General features: G+C 40.8%; 1 protein-coding gene across 5 annotated transcripts in view; it reads right to left on the bottom strand.

Annotated features, from left to right (window-relative positions):
* Positions 1 to 15,528, bottom strand: part of ARHGEF28 (Rho guanine nucleotide exchange factor 28) — a 118,512-nt gene extending 102,984 nt beyond the window's left edge. For all 5 annotated transcript variants that reach the window (XM_039567389.1, XM_039567391.1, XM_039567390.1 and 2 more), the window contains exons 1-3: positions 15,458 to 15,528; positions 9,526 to 9,621; positions 8,264 to 8,307 (exon numbers count right to left, since the gene is read on the bottom strand). In XM_039567389.1, the coding sequence (XP_039423323.1) occupies positions 8,264 to 8,296 (33 nt within the window). In that variant the 5' untranslated portion in view covers positions 8,297 to 8,307; positions 9,526 to 9,621; positions 15,458 to 15,528. The remainder of the gene's footprint in view (positions 1 to 8,263; positions 8,308 to 9,525; positions 9,622 to 15,457) is intronic.
* Positions 15,529 to 21,211: the final 5,683 nt, after the last annotated feature.

Genomic DNA, 21,211 nt, shown 5'->3' with positions numbered 1-21,211 from the left:
TTCAGCACACAACCAAACAGCAACTACATATAGGGAAGGACAGAAGTTACAAACTGAAAAACATAGGAGATAAAAGCTGAACATTTCTAGAAGCATTAACTTTCTAACTGTATAGCTAAAAATATCCAAAACAAAATCAGGGTGGCTTTTCCCCCCGTTTAATAACTTAAGGGAAGAAGCAACTGAGTATGGTTTTTTTTTCTATCCAGAGTAACCCCATAAGCATAACTCCACATACAAACCTGGAGACAAGGTATGTGTTGATAGGGTTATATTTAATATTACATATTGTCCAAAAGCCCACACATACACTTTTATAAAAATTAAATATGCATGCAGAGTTGCTTCAAGAAGAGCCAGTCCTCTGCTGATTTATACTGCAAAACTTCACCAGCACCTGAGAACCTCACTTATCTGCTCAAGACTGGTCTTCAGCCCCTGAACCTGTGGACTATACACTGCCAACATGTGGGAAACGGACCACAGCAGGTTCTCCAAACCACATCAGCTTTATGCACCAACTACCTGTAGGTACTTGTTAAGCATGTGGCAGGTTTCTCAGAAGTGTAGAGGATGCATTTGCACAGATACCTCCAGGCATAAGTAAGAAGCATCACCCCCACAGGTGCTTAAGGCAATACAGCACACAGAAAGTCTACTGATGAGCAGCTGAGGCAGCTCTCTGTTCTTGTCAAAAAAGTGAGAAAAAAAGTATTCGGTGACCACCAAAATAAAATCTGAAGGATGCCTCTAGCAAGGTCCCAGCACTATCCTGAATAGAAAAGCACTAACAGAGAAATTTCCTAATGAAGACAGACAAGCTTCCGTCTTTTGATGTGAAAAAGCAGGAAGTTCCTCACTTTGGTTTAGATGCAGTGCCTTTTTAAAAGAAAAAGTAAATACTGGTAGAAGTACACCACCTTTTTGACTAAGTAGCCCACATAAACTGGAAAAAAATTAAGCACTCTCTTACATCCAAACTGATGACAAAAGTACACTCCAAGCAAAGGATGGAGGAGATCCTCACAAGTTAACTAGCTGACTCCCCTGCCTCACAGCAGGATCAAAGCTGCCCAAGTTTACTCCTCAGAGATGGATTTTCCCCATCCTGTGCGTGAAAACACCACTCACATAGTTCCCTAACACACAGTACTGTGAGCTTCCTCCCACCCAAACAATCCCGTCTGGCCTCTCCCACCTTCCGCACCTGGTACATACTTTGTGCTTCTTTAACGGCTTAACAAGTCCTTGGCCTTGATAAGGAGGAGATGAAGGGTGTGGTTTATGTTGTCGGGGTTTAAGAGGAGACCATCCTTTAACCTTGTGGGTTTTCAATCAAGCTTATTGCAATACTCCCCCTTCAGTGACAAACTGAAATACATCTGCTGTATTGGGAGTTTCTGAAGTTGCAGACACTGGCTGTTACCCAAAGCTGATGTCTCAAAATGAGTTATACCTTCTACCTCCTCACTAGCCTCAACATAGGTTCACTCTCTTCAGAGACACAGATAGAAAAAAAAGGGTTTTTTGTTGAGAACTGCAAGAGCTGTCTTCAGGAAAAGGAACTAGAATCCAACAGAATTAAAACAAAACAAAACAACAACCAAAAAAAAAAACAAACAGGCCTTTAAAATACTTCTCACTTACTGCAAAACTAAATATATTTCCCCTAAAAAGAAGAAAACCAGTAATAGATCATGACATATATATATCTGCAAGTCTCTATGCTACTGTGCACTGTTAAGTTGCCTCTAATATTACCCACTTATAAAGAAACATATATTAGACATATGATGCTTTTCATTCAGTGCACATGCAATATGCTCAGATGCTTTGCAGGTTCTTATTTTCTACAGCATTATCTTACCATAAAAAACTGTTTTCCTCAGTCCAGTTTCTTCTGTTTAACCGTCTTAACCAGCCCTTTGCTCAATTTAAGACACAGCTGGCAGCAACACCACTTCCACGTCACCATAAGCAACATCCAGCCACACTAACCTGACCCATGCCAGACCTGGGAACACAATCTCATTTTTGCTGAATTAGTGAGAGCACATGATACAGAGCTTATGCTGGCTTTGTGCTTTTTATGCCTGCTCTACCTCGGCAGCAGTGTGAGAGACAGTCATGGAACTGACAACCCATGCAGAATTAATCTACCAGTGTTTTTAAACAATCTGAACCACAGAACAAGTCTACAGCAAATCAGCACTTTACATCAAACTGACCCTGTTTTCCTTACCTTGGCACCACCGGTCTTAAAGCTGTGTTTAGCTCATTATCAAACCTAGACAACAGGTAAGGCACAGAAAAATTTTGAGAGTCCCATATGGCAAACTAATAAATAAGTAATTAATAAATAAATAAATAAATGGTGTATCTTTTAAGTCTGGAACCACTGGATAGAAATAAAAATATCTGGAGTGCTTTTAGCAGAAAGGAGAGGGGAGAAGGCAGACGAAAAAGCAAAAAATATTCAAGGCCATTGCCAAAACATGCATTAATGTTCTTTCTGGTCTATCGTTGAAAATATCATTCAGTGTTTTGCTGTCAGTGACAAAACAATTTATGTTCATGCATCAAGTAATAGAGAGGAATTAAAAAGCTTAAGAATGTGCTGTTAACACAGGTCATAAAATTTCTGCAATAAGAAAATTAACATCCCTTCTGGCATGCAACTGCTGACTAAAAGAAAAGGAGTAATCTCTTTCAGTTGACTTGATTTAAAATATACAAACCAGACTAGTTATTATTCTCATGTCCTGTGTAGTATCAGGGCTCTACTGTTGCAGACACTACACAAATACATGTAAGCACAAAGTCCATGCCCAGAAAAATCTTAATTTAAGGACTGAGGGGAAAACAAAGGAAAAATAATACACCACAGGAACAAAAAGCATCTGCCTGGTGATGGACATGCTTTGAAGCACCCATTCTTTGCTATCGTATCTTTCTAAATTGTTCCCATTCTTTCAGATGTATTTCCTCAGTCTCACTCTGGCAGCAAGTCTGCATCCAGAGGCCAGCCTGTGCACACTCTTTTGTGCACCCCCACTCAGGCTTCCCAAGACAGACCTGACCAGGCTCCCACAGCAGACAACAGCAAAGTACTCCTGACTCCAGCTGGATGAGGCCAACACAGCTCTGTGCATTAGCAAAGGCACGCTGAAAGGCCAACACACATTTACATTTTAAACCACAGTTCTGTTTTGTGTTTTGAAGTCTAAGTAAGGCAGTCATTTCAGCCTCGTTGGTAGGCCCAGAATTACGGCCAGCCCCACTGCAACAGCAAAGAACATGAAAACACAGAATTGCCAAGACAGGCTAGAAATTGTCTTTTTCCACAAAGGGCTGGCTAGAAGACACTGAATACCTGGCAAGAGCAGCAAATACAAAAGCTGTATCCAACCATAGGAACTTATCTCTTTGCACATCAACTGTTAGTACAGTATGGAGGAACTAGGAAAGCAAACAGCTTGGCGAGGGAGAAAATCAGCTACTCACAATCAATACGTAAGTCCTACTGCCACTTCCTACTCAAATCATGCAAAAGCATGCTGGAGTCATGCTGGGCACTTTCCACGCCCAGTCCAGGCAAAGACCGTCACTGAGCTTATCCCACGTGTGAGAATCACCAGGCCATCAGACGCTGTGGCTGCAAGCAGCCTGGTGCCACATCCTACTCTCTGCCCTTCCCAACCCAGGCAGAGAAACCCTCCAAAACCTCACTGCAGGAATACTTCCATACATCAGTACTAAGCACCTCTCTCTCCTTGGCACCTATGCTTCACCAAGGAAGCTGTAACAGTGTCAGAAACAAAACTGTCCCCAAGTAAAAACAAACGAGCAGAGACACCTTAAGAGGGAGACATTGTATAACAGAACACAAGAGAAGTTAATTAAGATTAGACCTTGAGGCCTTTTAGCCAGCTCCAGTGGTTGTACATAGGAGCATGCAATACCTTAGAAAAGTGCACTTTGAGAATAGTAAGCACCTTGCAGCACAGGAGCAAGTGGAAGTTTTCTTTTCCAGGAGATCCTGAGTCCCAAAGCTAGGAGCCTGTGTTCCTGCCTCTTCCCCGAGAATTAACATCCAAAAGCCCCTTTGGAAAGACAGACACATAACCTTCAGCACCATCTCCTGCAGAGATGAGGTCCCTTTGGTGTCTTCAAGAAACTGATGGGGATATACTCTGTGGCTCAGCATTTCTTTATTTATCTCTCCAGCTCCCCTGGGAAACATTCATAAGGCTCCCAGCAGAGAATAATTTACAAACTTCTGAGAACACTTATTTACTGCTCTTGAGAGCTCACTACCTCCACACTATGTTTGCCCCATGGCAGCAAGGTATTTCTTTGCCAATATCAAAGCTGGTAATCAATAACATTTCTTTAAAACAAACAAAAACCAGTTAGCTACCATTAAATAAGAAGGAATGATTTTCCATGAGAGAGATTTGTTTCTCCACACTAAAACCTGCTTATAATAGGAGGAACAACTGCCATACATAAATTCTTTAATATCTGAAGGCTGCTTCATCAAATATTTTGCTTTTATCTTCCATCTTTCATGAATAGTCCTTTTTCCATATACAATGAGACCAGTGTCTGCCTGAAGATAGTGAGGTCTTATTCCATATACTGTCTTTAGTACACAATTAAATGAAAAACTCAGCTTGCTGCACTTCTTACAGAAAGAATTGGCTGAATATAATTTAATTTCTATCAGTTTTAAAAAATGCATAATTTAGGAGGGCAAAAGCTACTTACATTCAAGTTCTATATACTTAAATGATGTATTATTAGCATCGAAAGAAGAGATGTCTATGAAATTTCAGTTTATTCTTGGCTAGTCAACCCTGAAAACTAGACTGGCTTATAAAGAGTAGTTTTATAGAGTGGTTAACAGTAATTTGCTGTCTAGAATCCAGAAACAGGCTCCTCAAATTAACTGAGGAGATGTGCTTCAAATACCTGATTTTCTGTTTCATTACCATTTATTTCTTGAATCATGGTATTGATGTGTGCTGTAATTAGATTTTAATGTACTGCTGCCACAAAAATTACATACAGAAGAAGGGTATTAAATAATGCATTTTCAAAATGGGCTAATTACACAGAGTCTTTTTAAATGATATTTCACAAAAATTGTATTAAATCAGTGAGGTCCTTGAGCTTTCAGAAAGCATTCCCTCTTATGTAACAAAAAAGAACAGCCATCACCCAGCCAGTAAGATTACACACACTATTCTAGATTTGCCAAGAAATTCAGTACTGCTGAAGTGTGACAGCTTGAAGTAGCAGCGCAGTATGGACACATTCTCCAGCTGTGTTAACAGCTGTTCACATATAGTGAGTCAACAAAGTACCTTGCGTATCATCTTTAAAAATGTGTATTATAAACACAAAACTGCAGTTATTCTCAGATAATCTGACATGAAATACAAGACTCTCAAAACAGGCATTCTTACAAAGAAGAAGAGGGTAAAACCCACTGGATATGGATGCTAAGCATGTTTACATACAGTGTGAAAAGCATTCTAATTTTGGACCCAGCAGATTTCTCCCTCTCTCAATGAACAAAGCCTATGCGTTAAAGGAGGCTGGAAAGAAGGGATTATTTCCTACCTTTTGATCTCTTCCACTTTTCTTGTGGAAAATAATGTGTTAGAACCATATGCTTGACATCTCTGAAGTTGCATGTGAAGAAGAGTGTGCAATTACCATGACATGGTATTCTGCAGTTCCACTGTGGTCCTTTAGAAGGGACTGGAATACATCAGAGAAATACCTAAATTCACTGCAGTGCAAGTATTTGTCATGTTCCCTCAGTTTTCCAGAGAAGTTTTCTCTGTCCCTGAGATGCTTATGAGGGATGAAAGCAGTGTTTAACAAAGGAGATGGAACAGCATTTAGACAAGCTCAGCTTGCCAGAGAACTCCTTAATTAAAACTGACTAAGGAACTGAATAATCAGAAAGGGCTATCATGTTTAATTTAAATACTGATTTGATTGTGTTTTCCAACAAAGTCAAGCAAATAAAGCAGAAGCAGTGGGAAGGAGTTTCCAGAACTGATTAAATAATTGGATCTAACTAACAGAAGATATATGCCCTGACTCAAGGATTTTTCAGGATGAACAGAACTCTTCAATCTTCCCAAACAAGCTGAAAAGGCACTCAGATTATGAACAATATTGTGACGGGCAAGATTGTGAAGCTGCAATACTTTCAACTCATTACAATAACTACATCAACCTCAAATGATCAGTACAAGGTCTGCTAAGATTTCTCCAAGTTTCAGATGGGAGTTGAGAGAAAACCTTCAATCTTTCTCACACATATACACAGAAATAAATATAGGAGGCTGTTAAAAAATTACTACACTCCCAGGTTCTGGGAAACTCACCCCAGGTGCTCCCACTGCAAGTCCCTGGTAGCCCATGTTTCTCCACTAACCTCAGGCTTGTTAGGACACTGGGGACCCAGAAGAAAGACACCATCTCCCTCTGCTGCCCCCACAAGAAAATGAGTTGGCAGCAATCCAAACTACTCTCACTGGGCTTCTAGCAAGTTAGGAGCCCCCTCTGGAATTTATCCACCTGGGCTGGTGAGAGGCTGAAGACCACAACTGGAAAATTACCAAAGCACAGGACCACAACCAGCAAAGCTTAGATCTGGTACAGACTCTCACTTGTGGAAAGCTTGGGGTGAATGTTCTCAACTAAAATCACATTCTCTCATCTTTCCCCTGGTGAGTCCCTTGTTCTTAAGAGATGTATCGTTTTTAGTCTCCAAATCCAGTTTTAAACCATTCTTTCCACTTTTTACTGGTATAAATAAAAGGTAGGAAAATTCAATCTTCCCACATAATAACTGAATTCTTCTCAGTACTAACCAACTTTTCCCAAAACCATGATGTCACCAAATTTACAAAGATTTCGCAAGCCTACACCTGGTTCATAGGGTTATAATCAAAATATTAAACAGAACTAGATTTAAGTATGACACATAAGGACTATGACTTGTAGTATCTTTCTCTCTACCCTAACAGCTCTGGCAGTACCCATATATCTTTATCTCTTTATATTAATCTTCCCCTTCTTTTTCTTCCATAAGAATTTCCTGTGAGACACAATATCAAATGTTTTGTTTTCAACAACTTGGATTGAAACTACTACACTGCCTTTGCAACGTGGTCAGTTACCTTATGAGAAAATACCAGATCAGTCAGATCAGATATCAGCATGTCCCTGATTACTTTTTCTGTAAAAATTTGTTTTTAAAGCCTTGCATTACACAATAAACATCACATCATTAGGCCTCAAAAATACTTTTCTCCTGATGCCTTTAAAGATACTACATCTAATTTTTGCAAGCCTGAGGTTTTAACTCTCAATGAAGACAAATACAATGAAAACTCACGCTGGTGCATTAACAACCATATATTCCTTCAATACTCCAGGATACAGTTTATTGTATTACTCCATTTCCATCCCCATCTCACAACAATAAGCAGATAATTGGTTTTTTTCCTGTCTTTGTTTCATCTTTTACCACCCTTTTGAAAACCATTCAGTGTCCTCCCATCTTCCCCCAGACACCACCCATGTATCCCTACTACCCTCATTTCAAAGCAGAACAAGTAAAAAAATAAAATTATGGCTTTTAAATAATAATGACTAGAGTTCCCAAGTTTTAATACTCACATTCACGTCCCCTTGAAGGCACAAAATAAATTAAGTTCATCTAATGTATGTCCTCATTCATGTTACTAACTCTTTTTTAACTTTGAGTTCATCTATTTTAAGCAATTATTTCGGGTTTTGCAGAAAAAAAATCCATTTGATTACAAATTTCAACTTATTTTTTTACATAACACACAATTTCCTGCTTTGTGGAAACTGAGAGAATGGTAGTTTGGAATTTCGTAAGCAAAAAACAACCAAAATTGTGAGAAAGTGGGTGAGTGGTTATCTCTTCACAGGCAGTAACTCTGCTTTTGAAAACTGCAATTGAGAATACTGAAGGAGAACAAAATAGTGATCACAAAGGGGAAATAATTTCAAACTTCTTTCAGAGAGCTGAGTTGCACTTCTGAAAACTATCACCTCCACACATGCCTCATCAGACAGCAACATTCAACAGCCTCCAGTCTCAGAAAACCAGAGAATGGCTTTTAGTTTCATTCACCCTGCTTTTGAATGAGCTGTTACCCAGAAGAAAGCAACTCTCCAGGCAGAAGCCTAATGTTGTAGGACTTACATAAAGAGGTACTTCAGAGCAGCTTAACTCCATTGTCACAGCATCTACAAACAGAATAAACCAGTGGAATTATTACACACCCATCAGGAGGCATTGATATCATTATGTGTGATTCATGTCTGCAAACTAGGTCAACATCTTCCAGAATTAGGGGAAAAAAAAGGATATTAAGCTTATCAGCTATCCAGTTACCCCAAATATCCCCAGAACGAGAAAACGCTGATGTAATGATGCCTACGGAAGGTGGAGGAGGGATGGCTGGTATTAGTTAACATGCTGCATGCATTTCAGACAATAGAAACAGTAAACAAAATAGGTCAGGTTGAGCCCAGCTGCTGAGACACTCCTAGCTACAACAAATTAAGTAGTGGGAAATTCAGCATTTATCTCTAGAAGCAAATTTGAACTTGACCTGCATTGTAGCAACTTTTACTCCACACCAATATCCCAAGTGTCTGGTGCTGATTTTTTTTTCAGCAACTTCATAGAAGGTATCCCCAAGGCAGGTTGCTTTAACTGCCATAAACAGCAAACTACTGAGACAAGTCATCATCAGAACTAATATAAAGACACTCATCATAGCAACTCTGATTTCTATAATTATATTTCAGATTCACCACACCCTCAAAATTCATAGTCTAAAAGTAGTATTCCTTCCAAAAGAGAAAAGCATACCAGAAGCAACTCCCTATCTTTACAGCAGCAAGGTGGGCTCAACAACTATGCACAAGTCTTCTTCAACTTGCTGAAACAGGCTATTAAAAAAGAGTCTGTCTTAAGAGAGGGCTGTCTCAGCTCAGATGTGGTCTTGTTTATACAAATGGAAGTGTTTCCAAGAACAACACAGTTGTGCAGCTAATTGCATGTTAATGCATAGGTACATCCTTGTATGAGTCAGATGGTATTTGAGAAGTTCCCTGCCTACAAATGCAGAAATTAAATGCACAGCTTCAATTGAAACCGAAAATGACCCACCCACCATCCCAGCATATACTCCTTTAAAACCACAAATTCGTTAATCCTCATCCCCTGGTGCCCATTGATTCAAGTACATTCAGAAGTTCACACATTCTTGCAGTTCTAAAACAAGGCAAAATCCTTTACAAAATCACTGGTTGCAAAGGTTCAGCCAAAAAAATCCAAACCTCTCATATTGTAAGAAAAATATATCAAAGCAAACACTAATCCAGCCAGCCTAGTCGGCAGTGAGATCCAGACAGAGGGGTTTCTTATTTTCTGTGTAGGAAGGAGGTATCCCCCACCTGACTCCAAGGCATCTCACTTCAGCAGAGCTCTGCAGTTTCCAGCAACAGCATCCTGAACCCAACCTGAAGAGCAGCAGCATGGGAAGCACAGCCCTGTTGGAACAGAAGAAAACAGGGTTACAAGACAAGTTAAGAAACAGTAACATTAGTTCCACAAGGAGCAGTTTAAGGTAGAGCCTCTCACAAGAGTTAACTTACACAACAGATGACACATATTAATATCTATCCCAGACCTCACAATTACTGCTGCTCCTCTGAAGTGGGCACCACTTCATGGCTGGCTGAAATGAGGGACACATCAGTCAGCCATCTGACACCACCGTTCTATTCCAATGTATAAAACCCCTTCACCTCCAATGGTTCTCAGTCTTTAAAGGAACACAACCAAACTAAACTCCACCATCTCCACTGCAAGAACACATGAGCACATTCAAATAACTATGCCATGCCAAGCGAATAAGAACTACTCTTGGTTACTTTTGTCAAATGATTGCCATGACCTCCAAAGCCTCAAAAGATATATCTCAACATCCTCCTCCTCTGCAAGGATGAGAAAGGCAGGTATCCAGTCTACTCTACCTATTCTATAGAAAGTGTGAGCAGGAAACCATAACTCAGCTCTTCCTGTGAAGGATAAAAATTGCATCACCAGTACAACAAACTTGTATTGGCAAATAAAACTCACTGGAGAGATGGTGCCATCCTGGCTTTTGTTCCCTTCACCCTTTGTTTGTGTCACACTGTAGATCCCCTGGGAGCCTGAGCAATCAGAAATAGTAAGTACCTAGCCTAACATGAATCCTGACTGGGTAAATAACCTGAAGATTTAGCTCATCAGAACCAATCAATGTTTTTCTTATAGCACTGACTAGAACCATGCTGAAAGACTATCAGTACTTTCCCTGTGTACTCTCCTGACAAACCAGCTTATAATAGTATTTCCTGGATACAAAGGGGTACCTAATGGTACTCGTTGCTTTCTGCAGAAGAATCAATAAATGTCAACACATAGCACTAAGCAGCTTCTTTTGCTTTTCTCGCACTCTGAAGAGTCCTGGCTGTTTAGAAAAAAATTTCACATGAATGCTCACATCTTTCCTCTTAAGTCTGGGGCTTACAGTAACTCAGCCTGGCTGCTGGAAGTGGCTGGGAGAGGCAGGAAGAAGAGGATGCACATAGGGAGGAAATACTCAGCTCTGGCTACAGTGCAGCGCTTGTGCAACCTCCATTTCAGATCGAGGACTGAAAGAGACAATCACATGCAGCTTACTACTCACCACTCACCTCCTCTGTACAGCAAAGAACTGCCCAGATCCACAAAAAGCAAGGGCCCCCAGCGCACACAAGGTGCCACATAGACGAATCCTCTCCAGCTCTACTCCACACAGCAAGGGGAGGGTCAAGCTCCCAACATCATGAATGCACATAATTTCACAGAGCAACACCTGATCCCTTCCTCTGGTATCTGTGCCTCTGACACAGAAACCAGCACAACAGGCATCTAACACACAAACAGGTCTGGTTTCAGGCATTGCCCGCATTGCCAATGGCAGCAGTAGCAAAATTCATCTACAGACACAAAAAACCCCTTTTCAGCATCCAGTTTAGCAGTTAATTTAATGGAATCATATACTGCGATGTGGTGCAAACTGGAGAGACTTGCAGCAGAGATTTCAGTCAGGCAGAGGTAAATATACAAAAATGAGCAAAAAATCTTGACCATCATTTTAGTTCAGTAAACATTTTTTTTAATCTACAATATCCCCTTAAACCTAGTGACAAATGCTATTGCCAGTGCCTAACCAGCTCAAGCTAATAAGAGAAACAGCAACATGCAACTTGGGTTTTATCACAGACGCAAGACATCCCAATGTGTAACTGGAATATAAAATCCTTCACTTAATATTTTATTTAATGGTTGTCAATTACGGGACTGTCAAATATTCCGATTTTTTCAACATTAAAAATTTTACAGCATGAGTTCCCCAATTATCAGGATATGTTAGAACAACCACAGTAAGAAAATAAACCAATGGAAAATAAAAACATCCGTTATTGACTTAACTGCATTTTAAGATGTCAGTTATCAAAGATATTTACTCTGTACACACTAAAGAAATTAGGTAAGGGGAAGCATTCTTTAAGTCTCAGCAGAAACGCATTTCTACCAGTTAACAAGGTGACCCTCCAGCCAACACTGTGACTATTACTGGCTGCACCTAGCACCTACTGTCTATCATCACCGTTTTCCTAAACACAGAAGGACACTTCCTGATCCTACAGCAACCCAGCTCACAACCGGCAACTTGACTCTCTCCTCTTCCCTGTAAATAAAGCATATTACAGTGGGAGAAAGAGACAGAGAAGGTGAAGACTCTGGCTTTGATGCTGCTCTGTGATCCAGCAGTCACTTGTATGAACTTCACTGAACTCCGTGCTCTGTGGCTGCTCCAACGAGCCTCCATGGCTCATTAAGCTGCGCCAGATCACAGTTCATGCAACAAACTGTGCCTTAAAGAGAGGTGCAAAATGTGAGCAGTGGTATAAAAGCTGAATTTCTTACTCCCATGTATCAATTCAAAGGTAACAAAACATGAGGTCTTTGCTCATGTTCTGTTTGTTACATTCTCCCTTCAGATCACACCTCTGTGCCGCAGACCTGCTGTTTCATAAACTGTAAAGCAGCAGACTGTAAAAAATATCATACTATGTAAATAAAGCCTCGATGATGCTTCCCAGGTGCCTTGAAATTCAATTCTTCCTTTTTAATTACATTTCTTTTTGGTGATGGTCACATTGAAACTCTATAGAACACTGAGAATTAGTCTTATTACCACTATATCAAGACAGGCACATTAAATCTCTTATTTGTGATCAGCCAAAACAACAGGAAAGCAAAGGTGCGTCCCACCCAGAAGGCAGGCAGGAATCCCCAGAGCATCATTTGTAATGCTTTAAAACCCAACATATTTGTCTTAGCAAAATGTCTTGTAGAAGTCTAGCAGCACATGCAGATCAAGAGGTGTTCTACTGAGCTCTCTTCTGTGTGTTGACTGTGTAACACTAACTATTACCACCATTTTATTCTTTTTGGCCATGCAAAGACTGCTTGTATTTCTCAGACCTTAATACTCTTCAAAACCAGTGAGATTTCAGTATGGTTCTCACAGACAAGCCAGTGTCCATTAATAACAAATCTCCCTCTATAAAAGCAGAGCAAATGAACTCAACTGTGTTCCTGAATGTACAGATTCCATCTGAGTTACATTATGTTGGTACAGCGAAGGCTTGCTCACAATTTCCCCAGCACCAGGAACTACACTGCACAGCCACCAGGTCAAACGTGGTACAGAACATTCTTTTAAGCACAGATCCTTTTCCTAGACCCGACTAAAAGACCCTGAACAAAATAAATGAAAGGGAAAAAAATAGCAAACTGAAAATACATGCATAATAAATACTACATTCCCAAAGTCAGAGATTTAACTTTACAGCCAAGGCTTTTGACATAGCTTTCATTTTTTTCACTAGGGTCTCCTGAGCATCTAGAACGTGGGGGATAGGGAAAGGACAGAGCAGAACCCTCAGCCTGTAGCTTCAAAAGCACTTGTTTACTGCCTTCTAACAGTACTCAAACTGAGAGGTGAAATAAACCTTTGCCTATCACATTTATCATTAAGCAGTCTGCACTAGTGTTGATTACTTCACCAGACATCAGCTGCTCTTGAAGCAAGTGAACAGAAGAAATGCAGCTAACCACCTTTTAAACTACCACTCTTTTCAACAATCTGAGATAATTATTCCTAAAAAATCACCCCATTCAGGGCGAGTGAAATATCAAAATATATCCAAATTAATTTGTTAAAGGCACAGCCATTTTATGATCCTTAGAACGGAATTTAACAGTCTCAAAAAAAGGATCATACTTCTTAACCTTTTAAGAATAGTCTTGGGTTTTAAAACACAGAAAAAACTCCTCTTCTGACAGATGCCTGTTCTGACAGAAGTCTGCTCTTGGGGTTGGCGAAATGCATTCTTTACGTCTTCCTGTATTAACATTCTTAATGCAGCATTTTCATTTCAACTAAAAATAAAATGGGTCTCTAGAGTTTAGAAACCTTAAAAATGTGAAACATGGGTTATACATTACAAGACAAAAACAAAACCAAATGTATTACTACAGTTACTGAAACAAAACATGATTGATAACATCGTGGGACACCTGTCTTACCTCACTTACTCCTTTTAACACCCATTTTGACAGACAGTAGTTTTCTAATTGTGAAACTAGAAATAATTAGAATAATTAGTAGTAAATACTTTTAGCATTTACTACTCCCTAGTTTGGACACTGTGAAGCCATGGGACCAGAGCAGCAGAAACTCTTTAAAAGTCCACGCAGCACAGTTGTACAGTTTACTGACAAGGTGGCAAAGAAATGGACCAGAAACTTTTGGTTCTACAAATGCATTCAAATGCAGGCTCCAGTGCTATCTGTGACACTTCATCATCCCTCAGGTTTGGCCATCCACCAAACTGCTGTAACTTACAAAGCAAGGGGATATTCTGTGTGTTTAACAACACTTTTGTAACTGGTATTCCACTTTCATGAACAGCTAGAACTGTGCAACAAACTCTGCACTAAGAGCCAGAAAAAAATTTTTGATACCAGAAGTCATTAAACATAATTCTGATTATCAAAGTAGCAGCTTCCATTGAGAAGGGCAACTATTCCACCTTATAACCCTCTTTTAACTATTAATGTAGTTTGGCCATAACTGCTTGTCTTAATGAAGATAAGCCTGAAAGACACAACTCAACTAATTGGTAGGAAAACCTGTAAGTTTTTGAAAATTTTGTAAAACATTGGAATAAATGTCTAATTTGCAGGTTTGTGAGAAGGCCAGATGAGTTGCCTGGTACACTATTACCAAGATACACCAACACAACCATTTTCTTTGTTTCAGTCAATATTCAAACACCATTGTGGAAAAATAAAAGCAATTAAATAGTCTAGTATTTCCACCAGATTTTGTCCTGTCAATTTTTCATACCAATTTCACAGAATACAGTTCAATTTTTACTTATGTGGAAAAATTCCTCTAAGTAAAATGCCCCCTGAAATCCTATTTCCACAATGTGCAGTAAAGAGCAAATTACTTCTGTAAAATAAAATACCTGTTATGTTTTCATCACATCTGTGTGCCTTAAAAGATTTATGAGAAGAACTACACTCATTTTTGTACAGGATCAGATACAGAGGCAGGAGTTAAGCCCATAAAAATGAAGAAGGGTTTTAGAGCCTGGCACATTTCTAAGCTGCGCACAGCAGTGCCCCAAGAAAACACTACCAAGAACTGCTTTGAAAGTTATTTCTCAGAATTTTACCATTAGAAAAGTTTTCATTTCCTTTACAATTTTGGCTATTCAAAAAGTGAAGAGTAACTAAGTTTAAAACTTCTTTTGTTCTGGATGAGAAAGGCAAGCAACTTTATGATCAAGGCCAAATACCTCATGCACATTGGGGCAAGAACTGGAAAAAAAAAAAAGAGTAGCTTCTATGGCAAAATAATGAATTAAAAAAAAAAAAAACCCAACAACATATATTTAAAAACAACAACAACAAAACCACAACAAAGCCCTTCTCAAATCCCTCTGTGCCTTTTGGTGCTTTGGAAGGCGAATGACAGCGCACGCAAAGGCTTTGCCCGGACACCAGCGGAACCCGCCCGGGGGCACCGCACACAGCGGCCACAGGACGCCGTGCCAGCCGCCGGAACAACGCCGCAGCTCCTCGGAGCTCGACGTTGCGCCCCGGCGAAGGCTCGGGACAATCCACCGCTCCCCGCCCGAGCGCCCGCGGGCCGGGGCTGCGGGGCAGCAGGTGCCGCGGACCGGCCTCGCCCTCCGTGGACAGCGGCCGCCTTACCTACGCCTAGCGTTCCGGGCCGGGCTCCGCCGCCGCCGGCCAGAGAGGGACGGAGGCAGGGAGGGAGGGACGGAGGCGGTGCTGCCGAGCCGCCCGCGGGAGCGCTGCGGGACGCGCCCGGCCCGGGATGCGCCGCCCCCGCCCCGGCAGCCCGCGGGAAGAGGGAACAAAGGTGCTTTGTGACAGCCCCGGGCGCTGGGAGGCTCCTGGGGAGCAGACCTTGAGGCAGTCGCCCCAGCTCCCCGCCACCAGCTCGACGGGACAGGGAAAGTGCGGCGAGAGCCCCGCGGGACTCGTGCGCGGCCCCGACGCCCTCGGCGCCTCGGGAGGGGAGCGCTGCCCTCTCCCGGGAGCGCAGGATGCGCGCCCGCGGCGGGGCCGGGCCGGGGCAGCCTCGCGTTCTCGCACGGCGGCTGGAGGGCTCCGCTCCGCTCGCCGCGCCCCCGCAGTCACCAGCCCTGCGCTGGGAGCTGGCCACTCAAGGCTCTGGTTGATCAGCCTGCTGCCCGGCCCTTCCACGCGTGTTTCGTGTTGCACAGTCCATCGATCCCACCACAAACCACACCACATCTTAGCTTCTCAGCTGCCACGTATACATAATACGTAATTTAAGCTGTTCTTAAAATCATCTTATGTTGATTCCCTAAGACTTCTCTGACAACCTGCTTCTCTGGTTAAGACAGCGAAGCACTGAAGATGTGGGATTATGAGTACCAGACTGCGAGTAGAGACTTAGCAAGTTTCCTCTCGCTGCACTGTAAGTTAATTCATGACCTGTCTGCTGTAGATGGACAGCATACTCTCTTTGTACCAGCAGCGTTAGATTAATATTAAGCATATTAGACTGCTGTAATAGAGCAAAAGTCGAGAAGACAGCTCCCTGTGAGAGACGAAATAGGATTTTACTTCAGCCCAAAAGAACTAGAGGTAAAAGAAGGAAAAGAGGAAAAGTGTTAATTCTGTTTCCTACTTGTTGTTACCTATGGTTTATATATGGTTTGTTTGATCTGTTCATTGCACCTGTTAAGTGTTGTTGGGAACCAATAAAGAAGCAATGTTGAAGACATAACCAAAAAGGAAGAAAGATGAGAGGGGAGAGGAAAGAAGGGTAGGAGGTGGGGAGAGTACACAGTACGGTGAGGAGAGTTCCTCAGTACATAACCAATGGAAAAGGGGACAGGGACCCCTCCCCTCGGCCGCAAAAGGGTATAAAAAGGTTGCCATTGAAGTGAAGTGTGTGTGTTTTCTGTCACCTGTCAGAGGAGGGGAACACATCTGACTCAGCTGACTTGTTGATATGAATAGTTTTTTTGCTTTGAAGACATTGTCCCCTCTCAATTCTATGGAAAAGTGAGTTACTTCTCAATTCCCTGAAGGAGAGAAAAAGGCCAGTAAAACACTGTTATCACCCCATGTGTTTCAGCAAGAATTTCATGGCTTTATATACATGTGCATTCACTTCTAAAATATGAAACTTTTCATTGTTTTTGCTTTGGGTGGTTGATCACATTAAAAAACCATCTGTGCAAGGAAGGAGGGACTAGTCAGAACAAGTCCACAACTCCAAAATTACAGAGATAACCTGCTGGTTATGGTGTGATCAGGACTTAGGAAAGTTAAATCTACCAGAAAGAAAAGAGATAGAGATTGATGGGGTGCAGTCAGGTTACAGATGACTTGAAACCATCTTATAGCACCTTTCCTCTGCATCCAGCCCCAGGATACTTTATTGGAAGCATACATAAGGATTGCTTTACTTCACTTGCTATATTCATTCATCACTGACTATAGCAAGCCAGCCACTTGCATGTTATCCTAGAAAAGAATACAAGCATAGGTGCATCTGCAGCAGCTGTAGATTTAAGATGTCAATGCCAAATTTTGACAATTGAAAAAGATACAAAAATTACTACCTAAAGGTTAATTTACATAGTTTCCAATGTAATAATGTAATAGAATTATAAGATACTGTCAGGCCTCAGTTCCAGAGCAGACCACCTCCTGCATTTCTATCATGCAAATAAGGACTTAGGCAAGCTTTTTGTTTGTGTTGGGACTATGTATCTAGCAAAACTTATGACAAGTAAGTTTTTATAGATCACATTCAAGTAACAAAGGGAAAAAAAAGCATACACTGCAGAGACTGTCTTCAGATTCATAAAACATCCAGACATCAAACAAATTACTTCCCTAGGCCTTCTATGTCACTGGCTAACGTTTACTCAGTTTTTCACGATGTACCAAATGGTTTCTCCTTCAATACATTGGCTATTGAAAACAGCTGAAGGCAAAGAATCTGATTTGACAACTACAACCTTAATTAGTAAGGCTCAAAATGTTTAGATGAATGCTTAGCTTTCAACACACACATGCAAAAAGTAATGTTACAAAATGGAAAGTATGATTGGCAAGGAGGCAGTGAGGTGTTTTCTTGAGCTTAGTAGTATTACTACTACTAAGTACATACTTACTACTACTCTTCCTACTCCTCCTCTTCTTACTCCACCCTGCTCCCTAAGTGCCACTGTTTGGAGAAACTTCTCCAAGTGAACTTACGAAATTATAGTCCACATCCACTGGCTTCCCTTTGTTAACTAGATGGGTGACCGTGACGTCAAGGGAAATTAAATTTGTCGAGGAGCACTTTCCCCTCGAGAGCCCCTGGTGGTTGGGACCAATGACTGCATTGTCTCTCCATTGTTTTTCAGTAACTCCTGGATTACCTTATCCATAATTTTACCAGGCACGGCAGGACTGATAGTCCTGTAATTACCAACCTTCCTTCTCACCTTTCTTGAAAACTGGGACAGTATTTGCCATGTGAAGTAGATTGGTACCTTTCTAGACTCCCAAGGTAGTTGAATAGTAAGGGAGAGAGGTCCTGCAATAACATCAGCCACTTCTTTCAGTACAGTGGGATGAATCTCATCGGGGCCCATAGATTTATGCACATCCATCTGAAGAAGCAAGTCTCAAACAAGTTCAGAGTCAGCTGGGGAGTTCATCATCCCTCTAGTCAAGGCCTTCTCGACGTATCCAGACCTGTGTGGATCCCACAGTCTATGACTTGTGTTGAAGACGGAAGTGAAGAAGGCATTAAATGCCTCTGCTCTGTCTACATCGCTATTTCTGAGGTAACTGACCTCATCAAGTAACGGACCAGTTATCTCTGATTTTCATTTTTATTAGTTTGTTTCAGTTTCTTATTTTTTAAACACTCTACATAGCTTAATCATAATGTTAGACTGTGGATACAAAAATGCCGCTAGCAAGAATTTTTCTTGCTACTTTCTAAGTCCGTGGGATACTTTTCTCTCTCACAGAAGATATTTGCAGAGTTCTACAAACTATGAACACCTGCAACCTTGCTGACCTTTGTTTATAGTACAGTAGGAAAATATTTTGACAATGGATGTTTTAGGATTTTAACCAATCACCCCCAATGGGTGGCTGATCCTTTGTCCAATTAGACAATGAAGAAAAAAATCTATAAAAGAGTTTGTAAAATAATTAAATAAATCAATCTTGCTGCACAATTCCTGCATGCTGGATATCTCTCCTCCTCCATATGGCTGCAGGATGAGGTAATATTAGACAATAAGTATTTTAGTATTTTCTGTTTTCATGTCATTAGTTATGCAGCCTTGAACAACTCAAACAGTACAACTTAGTAAATTCTAGCAGCACGGTCTTCAAGTGTATCTGTTGGGATGCCCTCGAGAAGTTAGAATGTATATGGGATCTAGCAATAAAAGTTTCACTCATTGGCGGAATTAGTCCAGGGAAGAGGTCAGTGTCTTTCCTGGGGAATGTTCAGTTGAAGCCTTGATAAAAGCAATGGAGTGACCAACCAGCTCATCTCTCCAGTTCTCCCATGTAATTCAAGTGCCTGAACACAGGAAAGGGAAGTTTTAATTTACTATTCTTTTTGAATCCCAGTCTAATTCTGGTTGCATTCATTTAAAGAAACCTCTTTTTTGGTTACACTCCACACTAACTATGCTCCTGAGCCACAAGAACATTGGGGGGTAAGGAGGTATTCCTTCTTTCCAACAAAGAGCTGCAAGAATATTTCCTATGAAAAGTACATTAAAAGAATAATAACAGACATGCTTTTTGTCTGTAACTATCTGCTCTGGGGCAAGGTAATTTATGAACTACATTTCAACACAATCAACCTGGTTATTTCCAAACGAGCTACAAGTCAACAAGAAGCCGTCTGCAATAAATTCTCCCTTTCTATGGGGAATTATAAGAGAGAATTGGGCTGTGAACTGTAAAACCTGCCTGCAGAGGCCCATGGCAACACAAAGGAGCACATGGCGGCACACAGAGGCTTGCCTCCACCAGACCCTGGGCGGAGGAGGTGTCACAGGGCAGAGCCCTATGGAGAGGAACCTGAGGGGAGCTGACAGACGGGTGAACAGCGAGTGACCACCCCATAGAAAGACACTGAGAAAGAGTGTTGCTAATGTGCCAACACAGGATAGGTCACGCCATATAAGGAAATGCTGTGCCTTAGAAAAGTGTATAAAACCAGCTCATTCCTTTGAATAAATGATTCAGATTCCCTGCTGGTCTGTGTCCGTGATTCAGTCGCCAACACCTTTCCCACATAAGCAGATAAATATAGTTTCTCAAAACAGGATACCCAGCACTACATCCCCTCCAATCCAATGCACAATTAACTATTTTAACTATTCCAGTTTATTAAATTCCATCTTAATACTTCAAAATACTAGATTCTGGACCATAAGATAATGCACTGATGGAAAAATAACTACATTTTCATATAAATACTTTTTCACTTGCAGAACAAAAATATGTTTGCTTGGCACTGCCATAAAGCATTTCAAATGTTCACGAGCACAAGAGACCACTACAAACTCTTACCTGGAGGGTTTTTTCCTGTTTTATTCAAGCTGCAGCCTATTTTAAAAGCCAAAAATCAAAGCTTTATATTAATATTGTAATTAAATAAAATCAGAACATGAAGAACAGGCACTACACTGGTAATAACGGTATCTTTTTCTAGCTCCTCTGTAACTTAATTATGTCGGTACTGAAGAAGAGCTTGCGTAATGTAAAAAAATCTTATTAAATGGAAAAAAAGAAACTACTATTTTCCAGAACAAAAAATAACATCCACAAAGAACACATAAGTCTGACAAGTTTGTCACCTGAACAAATACCGGCTCTCAATGCAGAGGTAGTAAATCCAGTGGAACTCAAAATACAACTTGTCCATCATATGAGTCTTCCAAATTCCATTTTACGTCTTGTTAGAGATCAAGATCTTAAATAGCATTTGTGTTTTCGTATTTTCATCCCATTTACATTTGTGTAGATGATATCTCACATTTGTTTCCACATCTACCTTGGCAAATTCACTTGGAAGACTAACATAAATGGTAAACATCGTAACACATCTAATTGCCATAAGAGAGAAAATCCTAGAACAAATTGGGTTGGAAAGGACTTTTAAAGATCATCTAATCGAATCCCCTTGCAATAAGCAGAGACTTCTTCGACTAAATCAGGTTGCTCAGAGCCCCATCCTGAAACATAGATTTAGAAGAAGCATAGAGACTTTCATTATAGGCTAGCTGTATTGAGATTAGTTGGAATAGGAAGAACTTGGGCCCAGTGAGAGTTAATTAAAATAGTTAGGAGAGCTGGACCTGAAATGGGTTTTAAGGTGTTAGTAACTGATTGCCAAATAACTGATGATCTGTCATTTGCATGTTTGCTTAG

Source organism: Corvus cornix, chromosome Z, assembly GCF_000738735.6.
Source record: "Corvus cornix cornix isolate S_Up_H32 chromosome Z, ASM73873v5, whole genome shotgun sequence".
NCBI lineage: Eukaryota > Metazoa > Chordata > Aves > Passeriformes > Corvidae > Corvus > Corvus cornix.
Note: the sequence above shows the minus strand (reverse complement) of the source record. Positions and strands in the feature narration are given on the sequence as shown.